General features: G+C 43.9%; 1 protein-coding gene across 5 annotated transcripts in view; it reads right to left on the reverse strand.

Moving 5' to 3' along the window:
* Window positions 1-15,490: 15,490 nt before the first annotated feature.
* Cysltr2 (cysteinyl leukotriene receptor 2) overlaps window positions 15,491-24,724 on the reverse strand; it is a 36,596-nt gene continuing 27,362 nt past the window's right edge. For 3 of the 5 annotated variants that reach the window (XM_048422088.3, XM_048422086.3, XM_085698712.2), the window contains 3 exons: window positions 23,494-23,564; window positions 21,507-21,557; window positions 15,491-18,888 (listed from right to left, as the gene is read on the reverse strand). In XM_048422088.3, coding sequence (XP_048278045.1) covers window positions 17,864-18,844 — 981 coding nt within the window. In that variant the 5' untranslated portion in view covers window positions 18,845-18,888; window positions 21,507-21,557; window positions 23,494-23,564 and the 3' untranslated portion in view covers window positions 15,491-17,863. The remainder of the gene's footprint in view (window positions 18,889-21,506; window positions 21,558-23,493; window positions 23,565-24,724) is intronic. The other 2 variants (XM_085698713.2, XM_048422089.3) reach the window with 1 other exon arrangement.

A 24,724-nucleotide genomic window follows, 5' to 3' on the forward strand; every position in this document is an offset into this window, starting at 1 on the left:
TGGTGCTGGTGGTGGTGGTGGTGGTGCTGGTGGTACTGGTGCTGGTGCTGGTGATAGCGATGGTGGTGTTGGTGCTGGTGCTGGTTCTGGTGCTCCTGGTGCTGGTGGTAGGGCTGGTGATGGTGATTGTGATGGTAATGGTGGTGACAATGGTGCTGCTGCTGCTGGTGCTGGTGGTGCTGGTACGGGTGGTACTGGTGGTATGTGTGTACCAATTAAAAAAGACTAATCCATACTCCATTGAGAACCTTCAGTGTCCTGTTTCTTACAGGATCACTGGGTCTCCATGTCCCCATTAGACTGGAAGGAGGAAGCCCTCTGACTTCCAGAATGGTCAATCTTGTTTGTAGAAGAGTTGAGTGGGGATCATTGGGAATCCAAGAAGCCTTCAATGGTGTTTTCTGATTCTTTGTGTTAAACATGGGAGAGATGATACCAGCATTTGGGCTAAAGTTCTAAGTAAAAAATTCAAGTCAATAAATAATTGCTGACACCATATACATGTGACTTGGGGAACGAGGACCTAAAAGTAATATATGTATATACCCCTTGTGGGAAGGATATGTTTTTGTAATATTGAAAACCATGTTACCTGATAGTGAGAATATACTAATTTTATAGTTTTTATTATATTCTAAGTAGTGTGATTTTTTTGTATGGGATTGTTAAGTAGTGGTGGCTGTAAATTGGGGAGGTTTGCTTTGTTTGTTGGTTATTTTTGGTTTGGGTTTGGGTTCTGGTTTCTTTGAGACAGGATTTCTCTGGGTAGCCCTGACTGTTTTGGAACTTGTGTAGTACACCAGGCTAGCCTCAAACTCAGGAGTCTATCTGCTTCTGCCTACAGAGTGCTCAGACTAAATGCATGTGCCACCACCACCCAGCAAGGGAGTTTTATTTTTGAGCCAGGCAGGTTTTAAGCTCTCTATGTAGCTGAAGATAACCTTGAACCTTCGATCCCCCTGCATCTGCCTACAAAGCGCTGGAATTATAGGCACGTGCACTACTACTACAGTTATATAAACTGCTGATGACCTAGGGGCTTCCTGAATGTTAGTTCAGCAGTCTCCCACTGAACTACGCCTCCAGTTCATCTATAGTTTCTCTTAAGACACAAAGCTTTCATAATACAATAGTACAATTGTGAACATAGTGAGACATTTAGACATGGTGGGTTAATACGAAAATACTAAAAACTCTGAGCCATTTTCTTTAGTGATTTATTAGAATGGTACCCATAGGCCATTCATATGTTTGAATGTTTGGTCCCCAGTTGGTAAGCTGTTTAGGAAAGGTTAGAATGTGGCCTTAATGGAGGAGGTGTGTCACGGGGGGGGGGGGTGAATTTTTAGGTTTCAAAAGCTCATGTCAAGCCCAGTCTCTCACTCTGCCTCCATCTTCCGATCAGATGTAAGCTCTCAGTCACTGCTCCAGAGTCAAGCCTGCCTGGCTCCACCACATGCCCACCATGGTGATCATGGATTCACCCTCTGGAACTGCAAGCAACCCCCAGATTAAATGTTTCCTTTTATAAATCGCCTTGGTTATGGTGTCTCACAGCAATAAAACAGTAGCTAAGGCCTTCTGCGAGTAGTTTGAGAATATCACTGACTACTGTCGGAAAATAAGTACGTGAGACTCTTACCGGGTAGCCAAATGTGGAGCAGAGGTCAGTACTGAGATTGCCAAGCAGCGAGGTGTAGAGAGACCCTGGGACAGCTACCAGGTGTGGAAGTGATAACAGCAAAGAAAGGTAGGACAAACTTCTCTTTGCTGTATTTTAAGAGAATTATTCTCTTGGGCCTTTTATGTGAACGATTGTAACAAGATACTCTAATTGCTAGTAATCCCTCTTTGGCTCCTGAGCTATGCTTCTTTAATGAGATCCCATATTGTGACTAGACCACAAAGCTGCCTGTCTTCCTAGAAATAAATGTGCAAGGAAATCCATGAGGTTATTAAAATGAATAATTTACCTTATCATCCCTATAGACCCAGAGGTTTCCCCTCTAAGAAATTTCTTTTTATTGTTCTCTTTCTATTGAAAATAGATTCTTTTCTCATGCCGTATGCTCCTTAGGCCCACTTGCATGGAATATCTTTTTCCAACCCTTTACCCTGCGATAATGTCTATCCTTGATGCGGAGGTGTATCTCTTGAATTCAGGAGAAGGATACATCCTGATTTCCCATCCATTCTGTTAGGGTGTGTCTTTCTATTGGGGAATTCAGACCAATTGATGTTGAAAGATATCAAAGACCAATGATTGTTGATTTCTATTATTTTGGTGGTGGTGGTGGTAATGGTGTGTGTGTGTGTGTGTGTGTGTGTGTGTGTGTGTGTGTATCTGTGTGTGTGTGTGTGTTTGCCCCTTCTTTTGATTTTGCTGGTCTGAGATTATTTATTCCCTATGTATTTATGGCTAACACCTTCTGTAGGGCTGAATTTGTAGATAGGTGTTGCTTAAATCTGGGTTTGTCATGGAATATATTATTTTCTTCATCTATGGTGACTGAAAGTTTTACCAAATACAGTAGTCTGGGCTTGCACCCATGGTCTATTAGAGTCTGCAGCACATCTGTCCAGGCCCTTCTGGCTTTTAGAGTCTTCATTGAGAAGTCAGGAGTAATTCTAATAGGTCTGCTTTTATATGTTACTTGGTCTTTTTCCTTGCAGATTTTAATATTCCTTTTTGTTGTTGTTCTATATGCTTAGTGTCTTGATTATTATGTGGTAAGGGGACTTTCTCTTCTGGCCTAGTCTATTTAATGTTCAGTACGCTTCTTGTACCTTGGTAGGCATCTTCTTTAGGTTAGGAAAATTTTCTTCTATGACTTTGTTGACATTATTTTCTGGGCCTTTGGGCTGGGACTCTTCTGCTTCTTCTAGCTCCACTATTCTTAGGTTTGGTCTTCTTGTGGCGTCCCATTTCCATTTCCTGGATGTTTTGTGTCTGAAGCATTTTAGATTTAATATTTTCTTTACCAATGTTTCCATTTCATATCTTCAAATCCTGAGATTCTCTCTTAGCTTGTCTCTGTAGTTCCTGTACAAATGCCTAACTTTTTCATTTCCAGAATTCCCTCAGTTTGCATTTTCGCTACTGAGTCTACTTCCATTTTAAGGGCTTGAACAGTCTTATTCATTTCCTTCTACTATATGTGTTTTCCTTGGACTTCTTTAAGGAATTTATTCATTTCCTCCAATTGCTTGTGTTTTCCTCCATTTTGTTAGGATGAATGGTGAAAGATGCCTTGGTGGGTCGGGATCACAGGATGCTGCAACAGATCACACCACTCAACAGATCACACCACACACCAGGTCTAATGCAAGAGGTTTATAGGGAGGGCGTCTCTGAACAGAGACATAGGAGTGAGGCAGAGAGAACAGAAGAGATAGAGAACAAGAGAGACATGATGTCCAGAGGGACTTTTAAAGGGTGAGCATGTAGAGAAACAACTCACAGTGACGGTGGCAATGTGCTTCACCTGGTCGTGGTGGGTGATGCCGTGAGCTGCTGCCACGAAGTAGCTAACAGGCAGGTTTACAGGGAGCCTACTTTAGGGCAGATTTCCTCAAGGGCCTTGTTCATGTCCTCTTTAAGGACCTCTTTCGTCTTCATGTAGGTGGTTTTCAGGTTTTGTTCTTGTTCTTCAGCTATGTTGGAATAGTCAGTGTAGCTGTCATAAGATAGCTGAGCTCTCGTCGAGAAATATTATCCTGGCTGTTATTGTGTTTTAACAGTGACATCTAGGCATCTGGATTTAGAATGAGTACAGCTCCAGGTACTGATTTCTGGATTTGTCTCTATGGGGTGGGTGTTTTGCTCCTTGGTCTCTGTTTTCTCTCTGGATTTTCGGCGAATGTGATGGTTGCGTGTTGCTTGTTTTCCTGGCCTGTTCAGCTGGTGTGTTCCCAAGGAATGCCTGCTGATGTTGGAAGCTGGGATACTGACATGAGTTGGGTGAAGGAAGGTTTGGAGGAGAAGGTCTTTGCGATCCATTAAGGATGGAGTTAGAGAGGAAAGGGAGAGCACAGCATGTTTCCTTCTACAGAGCTGAGGATGAGACTGGGGTGGGTGGGTGGACCTGTATCTCAGGGCAGTAGGAGAGGTATGGGTCTGCCTTCAGCCTACTGCTCCCCTGGGAGCATATAACAAGAGGGCCTGCTTTGTGGGTGTTTCTGTCCTGCTCGGTTCCCACAGGCATTAAGTCCCAGAGAAAATCACACAGAGAGTCTACATTAGGTTATAAATTGATTGGCCCATTAGTTCAGGCTTCTTATCAACTCTTGTAACTTATATTAACCCATTGTTCTTATCTATGTTAGCCACATGGCTCAGTACCTTTTTCAGCAAGGCAGGTCACATCCTACTTCTTTGGTAGTATGGGCAGGACTGGGGAAAGAGCTTTCTTCTTCCCAGAATACTCCTGTTCTCATTGCCCCACCTCTACTTCCTGTCTGGTTTTCCTGCCTATACTTCCTGCCTGGCTATCAGCCAATCAGCATTTATTTAAAATAAAATTGACAGAATACAGACAATTCTCCCATATCAGGAGGAGTGGCTCTTGGGTTAGTAGGGGGTCCCTGTTGGAGTTGGGGGCTGGAACAAAGCCCTGAGTTTGGGGAGGGGGCTAGGGTGTAGGGGAAAGTGCCACGGTTATTCTGCTGCAGAGCTGGGTTGAGACTGGGGGATGGGATCTGGGGTAACAGAGCCCATTTGGGAATTTTTATTGTAAGTTTATAAATGTTTCCTTTTGACCTACAACTGACCCCATAGGCAGACAGACAGATCGACAGAAACACACACACACACACACACACACACACACACACACACACACACACACTGAACAGGACTGAGAACATTTTTCCTTTCAGTTCTGTTCTATGCTGTTGCCATGCCACATTCTTGTAACAATCTTTCTGATGCCATTCCTCCTACTGAAATAAGCGAGATGTCAAGAGTCCACTGTGGACCCAGGGTTTGGCTGGTTGCTCTTACCCTCGTGACCACTAGTGCTAATCTCTGTGACACTATGAGGAGTCTTTGGTCCCCCTAGGGAGACCAGAGTGCTGCTCTCCCTGAGCTCTCTGGAGCTCAGATCAGAGGCAGGTTCGCAAAGGATGCACCCTGCCTCCTGCCACATTCGCCTGTCTCCTGAACACCTTTACCTGGCGTATTTCACTAGATCCATAGCTTAGGCCTCATTAAATTCTGTAGACTCCTCTTTTTGGATGCTTTCTGGGAAAAATGAGAACAAACCAACAGCCCAACTACAGATCTTTATTTTAGGGTGACAGGTTCCAAAGTCAAAAAACAAAAAAACAAAAAAAAAAAGAGGTTGGAAATGAGTTCCCCGAAGCTCGAGTTCCTGCAGACTTTTACACAGCCTCATGCCTAACTTTCCTGCCTGAGATGATGTCACTGCTCCATAGGAGTGAAGATATTCTAAAGAGAGATGCTTCAGTGGATCCCCAGGAACTGGGATTGCTCCAGGAGTCTCAGGCCAGCAAGACGAAGGCTGGGGTCCCGGTAACAGGCAGAAGGGGAGTTTGTCTCTAAGAAAGAGATTGCATACAGAGCAAGGGGCCCAGACATTGATATGTCAGTCCTAAGCAGGTCCACTGCCCGGGTCTGCTTAGTTATGCATATCCCTGCCCTTTGTTTAAAACTCCACCTCAAGTTAGGACCCCAAGGAGAGGCTAGGGGCAGGCTCACTGTATTGGTCTGCTCTGTCCCTTTAAGAGACAAGCCATGCCCACTTCGTTCCCCTAACTTCCAGTCTGAGTCTTTTTTTTTTCTGTCTCTCTCTTGAAGAGGCAGCTTCTGTCTCTTCCTTCTATCCACTTCTCCCCACCCCTTCGCGTTTCTCTCTCTCTCTCTCTCTCTCTCTCTCTCTCTCTCTCTCTCTCTCTCTCTCTCTGCCTTTCTCTCTGCCCTTCCCCCTTCTCCCTTTCCCTTCCATAACCCACTAAATAAGTAGCCAACTTCACTCTGCATGGCGTGTGCCTATCCTCTGTCTCTCACCCACGGGAGCTGCGGATTCCTGCCTGGGATTCGCTGGCTGCCTGTGGTCCACTGCAGCCACTTGGGGAACTGCACCATCCCTGCCTCGGACTGGGGGCTCTCGGACCCGCAGCAGCCCAGAGCCTGCTGCCACTTTGGGGACTAGTCACTTGGGGACCTGCAGCATTTACTTTTATCAGTACACTCACTAAACCCCCTTTTTTCAACCCATTTTCCCAGTGTGCCTAACTACATTAATCTTTTTTCCTCTGATTTTCACCATTGCATGAGTCATGAATTGGACTAATGGGAGCAGGTGGTGGCACCTACCTTGCTGGGGCTGCCACAGCCCAAAGTTGCAGCCACAATTGTGGCTTTTCTCTCCTCTTTCTGGAGGCACGGAAATGTACTGAGGTAAGAAGCTGTCTATAGCCTTCTGCATTTAAGGACAAACTAAGAAAACCAGAGAGCTTTGAGTCATGGAGACCTTGACTCCTATGACGTCATTCCTTCTCACAGAGATGGCTGAAGTCATTTGTTCCAGGAGTCCAAAGGGTCACCTGTAGGTGTTCCAGCAGGCCTGCTTCTCCCTCATCCCCGAGTGAATGCAGACCTCTGAGCTCCTTTCCAACCAGGACCGCATTATGGTGAGAGTAATCACTGCAGCCTCTCAAGTGAGAGCATAGGATGTGCTAAGACTGAAAACAGCACAATTCAAAGAACAGGCCAATAAGGGAAGGACTCTAAACACAAAATGACTGGTTTAGGTAAAATTTTTACTGATGATTTCATTTGCAGGGCAAGCTCTGCCAAGCAATTCACAATGTAATGTGAATAACAAAGCCTATTGTTTTCTTTTTACAAAATACCAGGGAGTAATGTGAGATTCCCCTCTGTATGCTGTGAATACCATTGGTTAATAAAGAAACTGGTTTGGCCTGATAGGGTAGATAGGCGGGGAAAACTAAACTGAATGCTGGGAGAAAGGAGGCAGAGTCAGAGAGAAGCCATGGAACCACTGCGGGAGAGAGATGCGCTGAAACTTTGCTGGTAGGCCACAACCTCGTGGTGATGCACAGATTAATGGAGATGGGTTAAATTAAGATGTAAAAGTAAGCAAATAAGAAGCTAGAGCTAATGGGTTAAGCAGTGATTTAAGTTATATAGTTTCTGTGTGATGATTTCAGGAGTCTGGGCAGCAGGTAACCATACAAGCAGCCTTCTTACAACAAGGGAGTGTGCTCTAGCTTACATTCTTTAGAATTTTGCCAACATGTGTCAAAATGTGTTTCGTCTTCATGACTACTCTTCAGAAAGGGGTGTGTGCTATCATTCCCTGGTAGAAATTCAAGCCACGGGTTTGGGAAAAGACCAGACCATAAATTACTCTTCAGAAATGTTTCTTCTTGGGAAAGACAGCCCTGCAACCACGAGGTTCATGATGAAGCCCTAAAGTGAGAGAGCATGAGAAAGCACAGTGCATCATACCAGAGACAGCATGGCTGAGCCACAAGATAAGCAAGCAGAAAGGACATCATGAGGACATTAGGAGAGATTCTTAAGGCAAACGAGGAGACCACCATCATGAATAGCATGGCAGGGGAAACAAGTTATCAGAAAAAGTATTCTGTTATATCGTGAGGGGGGTGGACTCTGTGTGTTAACAGCAGAAATTGCCAAGTCCTTCCTTCAAGGAACAAACTGTAGGGAGCTGTGCCCTGATTTCTCCAGGCTACAGACCTGATCTTAGAGTGACTGGCATCTTCAGGCTCCAGGTCTGTGATCTAGCATCTTTCGGTGACAGAAAACCAGGGCAGAAGGGGAAATGGTTCTTGCCGAGGTCACATAGCTGCAATGTGACAGAGGGGCAAGTCTGGCTGTCCACTCACTTGACAAAGGAAATTTTCCTTATAAGATGGAATCCAGAGATTGGGGAGGTGTGTGTGTGTGTGTGTGTGTGTGTGTGTGTGTGTGTGTGTGTGTGTGTGTTGCTTGTCTGAAACAGAGTTGTACTCTGGAGCCTAGGCTGGCCTTGAACTTTGAATATTCCTGCCTCAGCCTCCTGAGTGCTAAATTATAGGCTTGTACTACCATGTCTAGCTCCTAGAACTCAGATATTAGAAACCCCTTCAGAGTATATTTAAATTTTAAATATGTAACTGTATAGAAAGTAGTTTGCTTCCTGAAGTTGTATCTGGAGATCTATGTTTCTTCTTTAATTCATTTTTAACTTTATGTTGAATGATATGTATGTATGGTTCAGCTATGTGCATATGGGTGCAGGTGACCACTAGGGGCAGCAGTAGATAACAGAGTCCCATGAGCTAGAGTAATAGGCAGTTGTGAGGTGATTTACGTGGGTATGGGAAACTGAACTCAGGTCCTCCTCAAGAACAGTCTGTGCTCTCAATCCTAAGAGCTGTAACTTTCTACTCGAGTCACTAATGGAGTTCCAAGTATTCTCCGTGCTTCTCCTGGGAAACACAACCAACCAGACACATCAATAGTCATGTCTACATCCATATATACAAAGAAACATAATACCAAGGAGTTAGGTCGTGTGATTGTGAAAACTGAGAAGTCTCATGGTATCTGTCTACCAGGAGAAGACCCAGAGAAGACTGTGGTACTGTGGCAGAAGGGCAGGCATCAAGGTTAACTATTAGGTATTTGGCAGAGAAAAGACCAGAAATCACCTCCCACCAGAGTCGCTGGTAACAAAACATTGCATTGTTGACTGAGTTTTCTGTCCTATTTAGTCCTTGTTCTACCCGGTTCCCACAATCGTTAAGTCCCAAAGAAATCACACAGAGGTCTACAAAGTTACAAACTGATTGGCACATTAGCTCAGGCTTCTTATTAACTCTTATAACTTATATTAACCCTTTATTCTTATCTATGTTAGCCACATGGCTCGGTGCCTTTTTTAGCAGGGCAATCACATCTTCCTTCTTCTGTGATTGGGACAGGACTGGGGAGGAATGGGCTTCCTCCTTCCCAGAATCCTCCTGCTCTCATTGACTTGTCTCTACTTCCTATCTGGCTGTCCCACCTATACTTCCTGCCTGGCTACTGGCCAACCAGCATTTATTTAAAACATAAGTGACTGAATATAGACAATTGTGCCGCACCAGTGCTTGCACAAGAAAAACTCTGTGACCTCCAAATTATGACTAAGTTGGTTATGACCTTTGAGGCCTGCTCTGGCTCTCTAGTCCACTTGCATTCTCCACATTGTCATACTCTTTCCTATTAATCCATCTCTATCTTTATGGTTATCCATGCAGTACTGGTTCAATTCTTTGTTCCAGGTTGCAAGAACCTGGAAATCTCAGTGAGTGCTCTATGGAGTCAGGTCCGTGGTTATAACAGGACAGTTTTAATGCAAGTCTGAAGGCCTGAGAGCCTTACAGGTGAGTCTCAACCTAGGAACAGAAGGCCAGTGTCTCAACCCAAGCAGCTGAAGAGAGACTCCACCCTTCTTCTGCCATCATGTGCTCTTCAGGCCTACAGAGAATTGCATGGTGCCCAACCTCTTCAGGGAAAGCTGTCTGCTTGACCCAGAGTCATGGTGCCAGCGCCAGAAATGCCCCAACAGAACCATTCAGGAATAATGTTGAACCAGATACGATCGGTTATCATACTTTTAAAATCGTTGAGCAGGGCAGCTATGCTCAACAAGAATTTCCAGATGTGGGTTTTGTTGATCTCAGCTCAAACTGGAGGGCACGAAACAGCAAAAAATCACCTGCTATGTTCTGAGGACTGGTAAAGAGGAACCACAGCTTGTGAAACTGAACGGACCTGTGCTCAAAGTTTCGAGCCAATTCCTCGCAGGCAAATCTACTAAAATTAACATGTTTCCTCTCTGTAGCAGAGAAAACACAAATAGGCCATATAAAATTAAAAAAAAAATCAAGAATAAATTCTGGAGGCTGGAGAGATGCCTTAATGGTAAAGAATACTGGCTGTTCTTCCAGACGGTCCTTGTCCAATTCCCAGCATTCACACGGCAGCTCACAACCATCTGTAACTCCAGTTCAGAGGATCTGACACTCTCTTCTGGCATCCGCGGGCACCAAACACACAGACAAGCAGACAAAAACGCGCATACGCACAGAAATTTACAAATAATTTTTAAGAAAGAGTAAATCCTGTCTCACTTTAGGACTTGGTCCTAAATTAATATTAAAATTCTAGTTTATATATGCATTGAAGAGTACTGTTCTTCACACAGGTGTTTAGTCATTAGACTGGTCCCCTCAACCTTCCACCCACATTCCCTACAAAAGCAGCAAGTGCTCTTAACCACTGACTCATCTCTTTGCCCCTTTAACTGTCAGTTTTAATATGGAACTCAATTACTGATCAAACATTCAGTAGGAAAAATATATACATTTCAGCATGATAAAATGTGAAGAGACTAACAATATGTTAATTAGCAAGAAAACATAAGTTACTACCATGCCCCTTTGAGAAATGTATTTCCAAAGACAAGAAGTAAAATACAACCATGCCTCCATATTCTTGAGGACTTAGCTCCAGGACCCCCCAAAATCCCAAATCTGCAGAGTCTTAGGCCCCCTCATATAAAGCAGAGTTATGTTCGTTGATGGCATGTAGGCGGAATTAAGGGGAAGGAAATAGGAAAATACAGGGAGAGAGAGGAAGTAGAGAGGACAGACTAGAGAGAGAAAGGTTCATACGTGGAGGGCCTTGGGGGGGGGTGAAAAATGAGGGAGTCGAGGAAGACTTAAAACTGAAAGGTAAATGAAAAGGCCGTATGAAAACCTATGATCTTGCAACCCAAGTAAAAGATACAATTAGAGGGAGAGGCAGGACACAGGTGGCTTGAAAGAACACTGGAAGGAATACTGTGGGTTAAAGGGTTAAGTGTGGGTGGGAGCAGGGCGATAGGAAAGAATGAGGGGTGGGAGTGGATTGGTCAAAATAAGGATATGTGAAGAAGCTTTATGGAAATCCATTACTTTGTAGGATAATTAAGAAACAATATAAAACAAGGAAGTCTGATCATCGGTAGCTGCCTGGTGGACAATACTGCTTCCAGAAATAACATGAAATTGAGATTCATGATCTCGGTGGTCAGAGATATGTGAAGGACCAGGGCAGGACTAATCCAAAGCTCTCTTCTCACCGTCAGGAGTAAGAACAGGAACCGCCATTTGATTCTCCTTTAGCCCAAGTCTTTATTTGAGTGAAATATGTCATTAATAAAGAATGGATGGAAGCTTCTCGTCAAAATGCTCCACAGCATCATAGTCGATTGTTAGAACATTAATTTACAGCAGACTGTAAGCCTTCACGGCATCAATGAATGGGAAATTCAACCCGGTCGTTGGTGGCCCCGTGCGAGACCTATACAACAGTCTGCTGTTCCCTAACCCGAGGTTATACAAAGGAATGAGGAACCCTGGAAACCAGCTCAGCTGGGCGGCCTGTCCTGTCGTCTGACACCAGCTCACACTGGTGACTCACGTTGTAGGTTGTCTTTATGGCCTGGATGTCCTGTTGTGTCTACCCACACTTTGGATGCGGAGGCACGGGGAGTAAGAGCTGGTGGTCCACAGGCCTAGCCTTTAGCTCCCCACAGACATTTCTCAGCTAGCACACCAGAGACCTCTCCATCTTCCCGTGGCCAGCAGTTTATTTCCGGGCTGTCTCCTTTCAGCTCCCCTGTAGATGCTTATGCTCTTGCTACTTTAACATTAGAATGTTAAATTCGTATCAGCATTACAAGTTCCCTCTCAGTGTGTTTCCCTTGTGACTTCTGTTAGCTTCCCTCCATCTAGGATAAGAAGTCAGAATGCAGTTCTTGGGCTCCCATTTTCCTCTGACCGGGCCTCTATTTCCAAATGGTTTTCTAGGTGGAGTGAATTCTGGGTAGAAAGTGATCACAATGATCTCGTCTGCCTGTCTCCTCTCCTAACTCATCTCCTGCCCCCACTCACCACTCCCCCCTCCTTGCTAGTTCAATACCCTCTCTATTTAGGAACAAACTGTGCTCAAATCCAAAGCAGCATTTTTGTTATTCAACACAGCTATAAAGACCATGTCAGTCCAGTCCTGGCCCCCACTGAAAAAGCATTTACACAACAAAAGTCCTTTCTTCTACTTGAAGATTTTGTTTATTTCTTTGAAGAGACACCTAATCTCTCAAACAAAAAGAGCCTCAGGGTACCTGGCCTTCACTCTGGCAAACAGACTTCTATTTTTGTCTCTTTTCTCAGAGATGTTCTACCCCAGTGAGAGGATATTTTCCTGGTAACCTTTCTATTATTCTTATTCCTTTAAAAATTGGAAAATTGATTTGAAAGTTTCAATTTAATTTCATCTTAATTTTCATTTTATTTGAGCAGTATGCATTCACAAATTATTCAGTCTGACAATTACTGAAAACAAACATCCCACCCTCAGCTTCTCTCTGGAGGCAGCCTCCTCCAGTTCTTTTTGCTCCTTCTCCCAGCATTTACTCCCTATCGCTAGACAGCATGCTGTGTGGCTGTTTATTGCTCCCCAGATTTGGCTAGCATGAATTCTCCCTGATGGAAGATGGCAAGGCTTTCCCCTACATGCATTTCCACCCCACTCATTGCCTGAGAAAGAGTCTATAATAATGTTTCTATTTGCATCATTCTTTGTTTAAATATTCAACTATGCGGTGTGTGTAAGTTATTATTCATGTTCTTAGCTGACACTTTTTATCTCTAGTGTAACAGTGACTGCATTTTGCTGTCTATGCATTTGCCACTGTATCATCCCAAGCTCTCCCTCTCCATGTGTGTTCCTCCAGTGTGTAATGGTCTGTCCTGTCCCTTTAAGACGCAAGCCCCATCCACTCCTTTCTTCCCCCTCCGCTGAGGTAGGCAGATCTTCCTGCTTGCAGCCCGAGTTCCTTTCCATCTCTCTCTGAAGAGGCAGCTTCTGCCTCTCTCCTTTCTTCCTACTTCTCCCCTTACCCTCTTCTCTGCCTCTCTCTCTGCTCTTCTCCCCTTTCCCCTTCCCTTCCATAACCCACTAAATAAATATCCAACCTCACTCTGCATAGGGTGCCTATCCATGTCTCTGTCTCTTATCCACCATCTGGCTCCCTGCCAGGGACCAGCTGCCTTTGGAGACCTGTGGTGTGGTCTTGTGGCATGCCCATTGGTATCAGTCTCTCACCCACCATGTGGCTCCATGCCTGGGATTTGCTCCCCGCCTGGGACTGCCTTCAGCCCGCCATGATCTCATGGCCTGCTGCCCATTGCCGCCACTCGGGAACCTGCAGCATTTCTGCCACTGCGCTTCCGGGGATCTGCAAGGGGTTCTTATTCCTGGCGCTATCCCTCCTGGAGTCCCCTGGCATTCCTGCCCTAACCCATATGCCTTGCTTCCTAACCCTCCTAGGAGTTGTCTTCCCCTTGTTGGATTCCTGTTTTCTTGGTTGCCTGTCTCCTCTCATCTGGGAGTAACACACCAGTGCTTTCTGATTCAAGTAATAATATTACTCAGTTAGAGTAATAAGTGCTGGGCCCTTTCCTACCGCAGAGTCTCCCTCTGTGCTCTTCCTTGTTGGTGCCTTCCAGCTTAGGGGTTTTTCATTGGAGGTATGTGGTCATCGATTCTCATGGTTAAGAGTGGGGCTGGACTGAGATGGCCAGATGCTTTCTGGGAATGAAGGGGGTGTATTAGATGATAGGCTTCACTGTCAGGTAAATGATAGGGCAGATGCCACGATTTGGGATTGGAAAATTTCCAAACATCTGTTAGCCCTTTCTCTGGGATAGGGAAGTTTTCCTGTAGGCAGATGTTCCAGGGCCTCCTCTGGCATCTGTCTCTATCATCATCCTGGTAGCTGAAGAAAGGAAGGTCCCAGAGTCTTCTCCTTGTACAGCCCTCCGACTCCAGAACCCAGCCTTCCTTCCACCCTCCACTGAGCCAGAGGGCAACAGCTGCAAGGAGATAACTTTGGCTTTGTTTTTTGGTGTTGTTTTTAAGAATTTTTACATGTATGAATGTTTTGTGTGTCTGTGCACCACACACATGCCTACAGAGGTCACAAAGAGGGCTTTAAATCCTGCAACGCTGGAATGACTGATGGGGTGTTAGGAACCAAATCTGGGGTCCTTGACAAGAGCAACAAGTGCTCTTAATGCCCAGACCATCTCTCCAGCCCCCAAACCTTTATTTTCTTGTAAGGTGAGACAGGTTTTGTATGTGCCTGACCAGGAGAGGGGATTTTCACCCACACTTCAGAGCAGGGTTTCTGGAGGTTCACAAGGGCGATGGTGGGGAGAACATTATTTCTGCTTAAAGCTCTAATTAGCTGTCTATACGTGGGCCCGCTTCTCAATTTCTCTGAGCTTTCATTCCTTCATCCGTGAAATGTCTGTGCTTTCCTGTGAGTGTGATGTGGTTGTAGAGCACCTGCTCAGGCTTCTTAGCCTGGGGATAGCACTTGACTGATGAGGTCAACACAACGTGCGTGTGATTAACTGGTAGTATCTGTAGCCAGTTTCTGTGGCTAGAAAGGGTCTTTTTCTAATATCAAGGGCCTTTTAAAAAAAATACCATTTCTCCTGTTCTGTCCAACACTTTTCCCAAAGGCCCAACTCAAACCATAGCACCACCCCCTGTATCTCCATGGTCAGCCCAGTATGATGGGGAAGCTCTGTTAACCAATCACCTTTTAAGAAGAGGAGCCTAGTTAAGGCATGGCTACCTGGAGCCCAGGAAGAAAAACTGGGACAGACCAGGTGCGCGCTCTCTCTGGGCAATTCCAGCCACACATTCTTGTGGCTTGAGTTTCCCCTTATAACAATTAAAAATATAACTGTTTGTATTTAAGCTGGCCTGGTTATTTTCCGAATCGAGCTAGCCCCAACACTTGGCACCCAACGCCATGGCATAGAATTCCCACACAGCGGCCCTGCTTGGCCGCTACTGCCTGATTTCGGGGTCTAGTTTTTCTGTGCTTGTGGAAGCTTAGGCAGGGCAGGGACGTGGGAGACGGGGGGGGGGGGGGGGGGGGGGGGGGGGGGAAGGCAGAGGAACTCGGCCCAACCCAGCTCCCCCACTGCCGCTGGAGGCAACGGCCGGCCGAGGAGCTTGCACCCAGCACTGAGCCCCATACATAGCCCCATACACACACACACACACACACACACACACACACACACACACACCCCTGCGCATGGCCGCAGACCCTGTCTATATAAATACTGCTTAAGTTTTCCACAATGAACAATGAATTTTCCTGCAGTAATCTTTGAAGTTTCCAGGAAGAGGATGGGGCCCCCTAACAACAACTCCACCTGGTTGATATGACGTCATGACATTGATAGCACTACTACAAGCCCTGTTTTGGGTGCCAGCGGCACAAGATGGTTTCAACTTGGTTAGCTGAAATGGTGTACATCTTTTACAACATTCTGGCCAGACCTCCACAAAATACTCAAAGACTATTTGCAATCTTACCAGACATTAATCTTGAAACTTAACCTTCATTTTATTTTCACAGGATCCAGTAGAAACAACGTCCCCCCCCCATGACAGCTGGAAGTAATTCTAGAAGACGACGTCCCCTCTCCCAGGAAAGTTTGTCCTTAGGGTTAGGGACATCATTTAGGGATTGATTATAATTGGTATATGGTTGAGGGTTGGGGTAAAATTTTATAAGCTCAGGGATCCTTTTGTACAAAAGGGGGGAGGGGAATTGGATGATGGGATAATAGAATGGTTTGTGAGTTATTATTTACAAACAATTACATTGGTATAGATTCTTGTATATTGATACAAAGTTAAATAATATTGAATATTGTATGCATGCATGCATGCATGCATGCTTCTACCTCTGTTTAAAACATTTTATATATATTGATATATATTTACAATATTGCAGTACACATTTCTACCTCTGATCAAGATACTTATACATTGCTTACATTTGGAGGTCATTGTCCTCATTTATTACACAGTTGTTTATTGTCTTAGTCTTTAAGTTATATAGGTATTAAGAATTATAGGTCAATAGTCATCTATGTGTATCATACTTATAGTTAGACTAATCAGGTTCTTTAGATACATAGAGATTGTATTCTGCATAGATAGGTAATCTTCAACCACTTCAAAGAGCTGTAGAAAATGGCATTTAAATAACTTAGAGTTCTGTTGATGTGAGACACAATTGCTCCTGGCAGCACGGATCTTTTCCCTAGAGAATGTTAAGCACGAAGACACTCCACTTGGAGCTTGTTTTATTCTTGGCAGAACTGACCTCTGGGCAAAGAAATGCCCATACCCCAACCACTGACAAAGATACATAGTATCCGTAAATGCATAAAATAGGACTGTCAAATCTTGCCAAGACAGGGTAAGATACTTTTTAAAAGTTTCTTGCCTTTGAAAATGGTCTGTCAGTCCTTTTAGGCCTTAGCCAAAGTTGGTTGCTTCAACATTGCAAATGAGACTTTGGGTGATTGCCCAGGTAGTCAGTTGTCTCTGTCATTTGTTGCACATTTTGGAAGTTGCTGGATTGCACTTCCTGCTTACTCAAGTAATATTATTTCCCTTCTTAGATCTTTGATGGGGTTGAAGATTAGATAGTTGTAGTTACCTTCCTCATGACTTAGCCAAGCTTAATTTCAATGCAAGATTTAGACTCCTTAAAATAAAATGTTTAGTAAAACTTTTGTTATGTGTTTCTTGCTTAATAATGTTTATATTGTTTGTAATTTTATATTTGGTATTTGTTCCTATTGCATATAGTTGTATTGAGTTTGGCTCAATCTTGTTTAGACAAAAGGGGGAGATGATGGGGAAGCTCTGTTAACCAATCACGCCCAGTCAAGGCGTGGCTACCTGGAGCTGAGGAAGAAAAACTGGGACGGACCAGATACACGCTCTCTCTGGGCGATTCCCCCCAGAAACAGAGGAACTCAGACTTCCCATTCTTGTGGCATGAGTTTCCCCTTACAACAATTAAAAATGTAATTGTTTAATTTAAGCTGGCCTGGTCATTTCCCGAATTGATCTAGCCCCAACACCAGTGGATCAATAGGAGGGAGTAATGACTACATTGACATCAATCCAAACCAAGGTCTAAAAGTAAAAGATGCAAGTCCATGACTCCACCTCTTCCCTTGTCCACACACGATCCCTGTATCCCCAGGGAAGTGAATCCAACCCACCCCACTCTTTGACCTTCCAAATCCCTGGCAAGAAATACACAGCAGGCACATTCCTCTACTTGGTTTGCTCTTGGGGCAACATGAAATTACTCTTTACCTCTCCATATCACTCACTCTCTTTTGTCTTAGTCCTTCTCCTCCTTTTCCTCTCACCAACCTTGTCTGGACTTGCTTTGTTACAGGGCAGTCTTCCTCTTCAAACCTTCAAACCAAAGTCTGCCCCTCAGTTCTTAGGATGTTCTCCAAGCTGCACAGAGGCCCCCAGTAGGTCTGGCTATGTCTCAAGGGCTTTAATAGGGGAAGGAGTTGAGAAGCAGGGGTGCATGAGGATATCTTAAAGTTAGGAATTTAGACTGCCTGGACCAGAGACCTAGCATAGCATGGCTGAGCTGACATGATTGTGCTTGGCCATTTTCCCCAATGTCACATTTCCGTGTGCAAGATTCCAGGAGAAATATTTCCTCTACATTTCTCATTCAGTCCTAACTACTACAAATGCATCCAATGACATCTCTGGAATGGGCTTTATTCTCAAAAGTTGTGGTCAGTTCAAGGCTGGGAACCAAGATGTGTTGGTTATGATGCAAATACAAAGTGTTTGGAGATGAGTGGATGAAGGTGAATACCAAGATTCACAAGCACACCTGCATAACAGCTCCCCAACCTCTTATTTCTGCTCTTCAGCTATCCGAGGAAGGCCGCACTTTGCCTTTACCTTCTGTAGACAATCTTCGTTGAATACATCCCTTAATCGATCTTTGAAATTCTCCCCAGCAAAGTAGTAGAGAAAGGGATTGAAGCAGCTATTGGTCGCAGCCAAGGCCAGCGTGATGACCGTGGCCTTATGCAACGCGTCTCCACAGGCACCTGCCTTCCATGTGACCAAGTGGAGGGTCCGCAGGGCATGGTAAGGCAGGAAACACAGGAGGAAGATGGTCATGGCAATGATGATGGTGACCAAGGCCTTCCTGTGAGAAGCCCGCAGACCCGATTCTGGAATCTCCACCTTTAACAAGACCCGGATGATCAGTAGGTAGCAGATGGTGAGTATGGCAAACGGGAGCAGGAAGCCTACCACCAATGCAATGTGGTTCATGACCAGTAGCTTCTTAAACTTCCGGGGACTCAACTCCAGGCACAGTGTAATGTCGTTCTTCTTCTCAGAGCCATTCTTCAGAAGCACCGCTGAGGAAGCCATGATAAAAACCCATATGATCCCACAGAGGATCCAGGCGGTCTTGACGCTGGTGACGTGGAGCTGCTGGAAAGGGTGGACAGTGGCCAGGAAACGCACAACACTCAGCACAGTTAGGAAGTAAATGCTAGTGTACATGTTGACGTACAAGGAATAAGACATAACTCTGCAGGTCAGATCCCCAAATATCCAATTAGACTCTCTTAAGTAATAGTCAGCCCGGAAGGGCAGGGTACTTATGAACAGGAAGTCTGAAATGGCCAGGTTGAGCATGAAGACATTTACAGATGTGGACTTCTTGTAAGTCTGTAGCAAGACATAAATGGAGAAGCCGTTTCCCAAGGCTCCCCAGACAAATATCACCAGGTATACGATGGGGTAAAATTCCTTCTTGAAGTTTTCTATTGTACAGTTCCTGTCACTATTATTGCTCGAGGCCTCAGTTGGTTCCATTTCTGATACGGAGTTGGACAGAGGCTAGGATATAAGTTTTCTTTCTATATTGGATTAAAAAGAAATTAACACAAAAATTATTTTGTTCAATTCCAGTTTTCTTCCTGATCATTGATCAAACATTTGCAGCATTCATTATCCCTTGGAGAGAAGCAAGTTCCTCTGACTCCCTCTTGTGACCTTATGTCTACAGACATAGGCATACTCACGGTGGACCTACGGACACCAGGCATACTCACGGTGGACCTACAGACATCAGGCATACTCACGGTGGACCTACGGACATCAGGCATACTCACGGTGGACCTACGGACATCAGGCATACTCACGGTGGACCTATGGACATCAGGCATACTCACGGTGAACCTACAAACATCAGGCATACCACAGTGGACCTACAGATATCAGGCACACCCACAGTGGACCTACAATCATGCAGGTAAAACACCCATACCATAAAATAAAAATATATAAATATTTTTTAAAAGGATACCTAAATAAAATTCCCCAAGTAGAAAGCAACAAATAAAAAGTAGCCTTAGAATATCAGCAAAAGGGAAAGAACATTTGAGCAAAAGAATGCAAGGACAGCAGCTTCCCTTTCCCTTTTCAACTCTAAGGTATATTTGATGCTTGAAATAAAAACTATAACACTGTTTGATGTGGTTTTAAATGGATGTAGAAGAGCTATTGGCTGGTATATTCTTTATGAGGGGAAATAAAGATATATGAAGGGGGTTAAGATTTTATACTCCACTTGAACTGACAAAATTGTGCTGAGAGATTGTGATAAGAATATTTACATAATGTGATAGCATACACTAAAAAACTATACAAAAACATATACTAAAACACTAAAGATGAATTAGGATGACATTTTAAAGGGTTCAGGTAACCAACATGAAGACAGTAAAAAGAAATCAAGTAATATAGACAGAAAAAAAGGGATTCATAACCCTAATACATTGGTAAGTACACTAAATATCAATGATCTAAATCTACAAGTAAAAAGGCAGACTGGAAGTTTGAAATGTGAAAACAAAAGACCTATTTAGACACTGCCCACAAGAAACTCACCTCAAATAGCAATACTGACAGGTAGGAAAAGGAAATAATGTAAGTTACCAAATCAGAAATGGCTCCAGATTTAAGAGCAAAGAAAATTACCAGAAAACAGAATATTCCCTGCTAATAAAATAACTTCTCCACTATGAAGACACACAGGTTCTAATGGGATACACCAAGCAACAGAGCTATGAATATGTGAAGCAAAATAACAGACTTGGGGAGTGTGACTTTGATGAGAAAAAGGGAGTACTCCTGGGGGAGAGATCAACCAGTAAGAAGAGTAGGGAGCTAGGGCTAAGTGTTTCTGAGCCCTGGCTATCAGGTGAATTAGCATTTCTAAGCCATGAGCTGGTGCTCTCAAAACATCAGAATTTTGTTTGTTTGTGTAATTCTTAACTTCCCAAAAGTAGTTTTGACAGAACATGAATCCCATGAGATGTTTCGTTAAAGGAAAGGCCATGGTACTCAACATCAAATAGGATATCAGAGCAAATCCAGTTACATTAGTGACCTCACGACCCCCTCCCCTCTCAGCCACTGATAAGGAGCAAGGAGACAAACACCTTGGAAGAAAACCAAGAAACTAAAAACATCTAAACCAACTGATGGAACTGGATCTACAGAACAGTTCATTCGACAAGAGCAGAACATACTCTCTTCTCGGATACCCACAGAACATACACACCACTCCCACAGTGGCCCCATCTACAGTCACATCTTGTCTTCCGATTTGCGACCCACAGATTTGAACCAGTATCTTTATGTGACCACTGGGTTAAACCTGGAGGCTACCCAACTGAAGACCACAGGTTCCCTCACCTCTAAGATCCACCAGTAGCTAATTGTGCAGCAGAGAGAGGTAGGAGCATGTGCCTCTGTAGAATCTGTGGCTGCCTGTTGACAAACCCAGTCTCCTATGGGCCCCTGGCACCCATTCACAGTTGCCGTGAGCTGATGTTTTCAGTGGCTTTGTCTTGCCCGGAAGACAGTAATTTGTAGCCCTTCCCCCTTTCTTCCTACTCTCACATTACCTCATTCCCTGTGTTCCCTCCTCTCCCCAGCTCCCCTCTGAGATTCAAGCAGATGCTCTGATATCCAATTTGGGGCTGAGTACTCAGCTGTCATGTATTCTCAGCACCTAGAAGCCATGGAGCTCTGCTTTCACTGCAAAGAGAAGCTTCTCTGAGTAAGGATGAGATTAGCATCTCTCTGTCTGGCGTAGGTGACTGGCAGGGTGGTGGCAGTATGTCAAAGACTTTCAAAATACCAGTTATTTGAATGGATGTGTACATCTAGATAAATAAACATAAAAGCATATTAATAAAACATCTGTTGTAAATTGTTATACAGATAACATACAAAGCAAGTCAAATTAGAATGTGGGTCTTTACGTAAAATAATTCTTATTTTATGACCATGAGTAATTTTTGTCGATAAAACATTGTTATTTTTGTCTGTAGTATCCTTTTAAGCTATTTTCAGAAAGATCCCTTGCTTTCCCAAAATTCAAAGTTCAGCTCCTAGCAACTACTGCTAACTATGATTCTACCATGTTGTCAGAATCATTTCTTGACTCCAGTTAGGTAGGACTTACATCTTGTGTCTTGACCAACTCTTCTTGACTCTTGCTTTCCCAAATTCAGGCCTGAAAACCAGAAGAAGAAGGTCATCATGTGTCTTTTGCAGCTTAAACTGTCTTCAGGCTGCTACAAGTGGCCTCTAACAGTTGGTCCTCTTCAGCCTATGACAAGGCGGAGGACGTGGATAGTCAGATTGCTAAATATCCTTTGACTGTTAATTAATTTAAAACTAACATGAGATCTCTTTTGCCTATTGAACTTAGTCATAAAAAGATGATAAGTTAAAATGAAAGCTGACTTTTTTCATAGTTAACCATACTTATGTAAAATATATTAATAAAAATATATTCCAAGGGTTAGACTTTTGTTTTACGTTTGAAAAAAGCAGGCTTATTGGATGGAGAAAGAGTTCACAAGGCCCCACTCCTGATCTAAGGGCTACTGGCAGTTGATGGACTGAAGGAGGGGGGCTCAGTTTTCTTTTTAGGGTCCTCCTAAGTTGCCCAAGCTCCCGTGGATGGCCTGATATACATGTGTAGATGGTTCTAATTGGAGTTAATAGGCTGTAAAGAAAAAAATATGAAGTTGGGAGGGAGATGAGGGACTTCTGGGAGGAGTGTACAGTGAATATGGTCCAAATACATTGTGTATGTTTATAAACTCCTCAAAGAATAGATGATCAAAATTAAATACAAAAAATAGAAGCATGTTTATGCTTAAACAACAAACTTATCGTAACAGTTATGTGCCAAAAGACTTTTTTTCTTTTAAGAGTCTAGGCTTACAACATTACTTTTCTTTTCAGCCATGCAAAGTCTGAGCAAGCTGACAAAGGTGTCAGCAAATCCACAGAGACCCATTATGCATTTTGGTCTTTCCTTGGGTCTAGTGGTCCCTATTTGCCTGTCTTATCTAAGAGTCATATCCGCTGCAGCAGGGCTTTTAGAAGTCTTAAGCCAACTCAACTGAGTCAGCTCGAGGACCCCAACTAAACTCAGTAACTTCCCTGCTTCTTTTATTGATGGGAGTGCTCAGCCACCCCTCCTATGCAGCTTTCTTGACTCTCTTCCATACATTGCTATAACACTCTAATCTGTGACCCTGCACCCTCATGCTTAGAAAAAGATGTCTGTAATCTGGTAGCTCTGGTATGAAATCACCATACTCTCTGAAGACCTTCTAGCATTTCCTCTGATGCTCCTGACTTAATTCTTATATGTAGCTGGTTCATAAGTAAGGAGAAAAACTAGAAATTGCTAATATTATATTATTATCACTGGCTTGGATTTACTCTTGGAATACAAATTTCTTCTAGAAATAAAATGTTTGGATGGCTGAATAAACTGGCCTCAGTCAGACATGTCAGTTGAGAAAAGATAAAAGATATTTATGCTGGTATAGAGTGTATGAATTTGGGTGAATCCTTGAATTCAAAATGTTTAGAAATGAGATCCTTTAGGCTAAGATGGGCCATACATCAAATCTCAGATTTGGAAGGCTAAAGTGGGGCAATTTCAAGTTTGAGGACAACGTGGGCTACACAGTAAGATACTAGAAAAGGATGGAGGACAGGGGAGGATAGGAAGGGGAGGGAGACTCTCTAGACACTCTAAGAACTTCTATAAAATAGTAATAAAATGAAGAACCTTGGGGTAATTTGCTATTATAGAAAGAGCTATAGTAAAAGTTCTATTTGGAAAAAATGATTCCATATACACCCAACAGCAGTGGTCAGATAGCAGTGATGTTAAACCAGAATGATGGGGTAATTTAAAGGATTGACAAAAATACCCCCATGCGTGCCCTAACTACAGTAACACCCCCCTCATGCAGCCATAAGAGCAGACTGTGGACAGTCAAAGCCTTGAGATCTGAGATTCTATGCCCTAAAGGTCTATGGAGTTACTCTGGTCCTTATTTCTATCCAGATGGCATAAAGCCTTGTCTTCAAGACTAGAGAGCTCCGGCTATGACAATGGGGGATGAAGGGGAATAGCTTACTTTATCGTCCCAATTCAGAAAGTTCCAAGTCTTCTCTTCAGTCAGAGATGCATCCTTCCCTGGTGGGCCTGCTAAAGATCATCATAGTTTTGTTTGTTACATAGAAACTTCTCTGTCGTCATCATCACCCACAAACATCAGCAAAGGTATTGAGAACCAAGGGAATCCTAAAACCCTCAACCTGGTGGTGGTGATGGTGGCATACACCTATAATCCCAGCACTCAAGAGACAGAGGTAAGTAGATCTCTATGAATTCCAGACCAGCCTGGTCTACAGAGCGAGTTCCAGGACAGCCAGGGCTACATGGAGAAATCTTGTCTCAAAAAGACAAAACAAAACAAAAAATAAGCAAACAAAAAGCAATGAAAAGAGGGCTGCACTTGTAGCACAATCGCAGAGTGCCTGCCTAGTTTGCATGATGTCCTGAGTTTGAGACCCAATATGATAAAAGAAAAAACTAAAACTCCCCACCTGCAGCTGTCTCCTGCTGTGGTGGTTTAATGAAAATGGTCCCCATAGGTCCACAGTGTATTAGGAGGTGTGACTGTTGAAGTAGGCGTGATTGTACTGGAGGAAGTGTGGTCAACGAGGGTAGGTGGACTTCGAATGCTCAGAAGCTCAAGCCAGACCCAGCGGCTCACTCTCTTTTCCTCTCAGCTACTCTCCAGGACTATGTCTGCTTGCACACCCCCCCCGTGCTTCCCACCGTGATGATAATGGACTAAACCTCTGAACTGTGAGCCAGCTCCAGTTAAGTGCTTTCCTTTATAAGAGTGGTTGCAGTCATGGTGTCTCTTCATAGCAATAGAACACTAAGACTCCTAGACTCCTGCCGTGCCACTGGCCTTCTCCTGAAGGGTAACTAACCACTTCCCTCCAAGTTCCCAAGAGGGGCATACGTGGGGGTTGCTTCCAGTCCTGGAATCTATTCTTTTATTCCCAAGGGAGGACTACAAGAAACTGGTGCCTTCAAAGGGCTCCCCAGGGAAGCTTCTGTGTAATCAGAATACTAGACATCTGGTCTTTTGGAAAAGGCACTCATGAATCTCTATGGAAAAGACCTCAGGGAAATGTGAGAAACAAACACAGCCGAAAGACTTCATTTTAACCTTGCGCCATGCTACTCAACGAAAATGGTGCTTGTCGTCAAATATTAGGGTGTGCTATTTAAAGATTTCTTGCTGGGCAGTGGTGGCACACACCTTTGATCCCAGCACTTGGGAGGCAGAG

The sequence above is a fragment of the Myodes glareolus genome, chromosome 12, assembly GCF_982192425.1.
Source record: "Myodes glareolus chromosome 12, mMyoGla1.1, whole genome shotgun sequence".
Lineage (NCBI taxonomy): Eukaryota > Metazoa > Chordata > Mammalia > Rodentia > Cricetidae > Myodes > Myodes glareolus.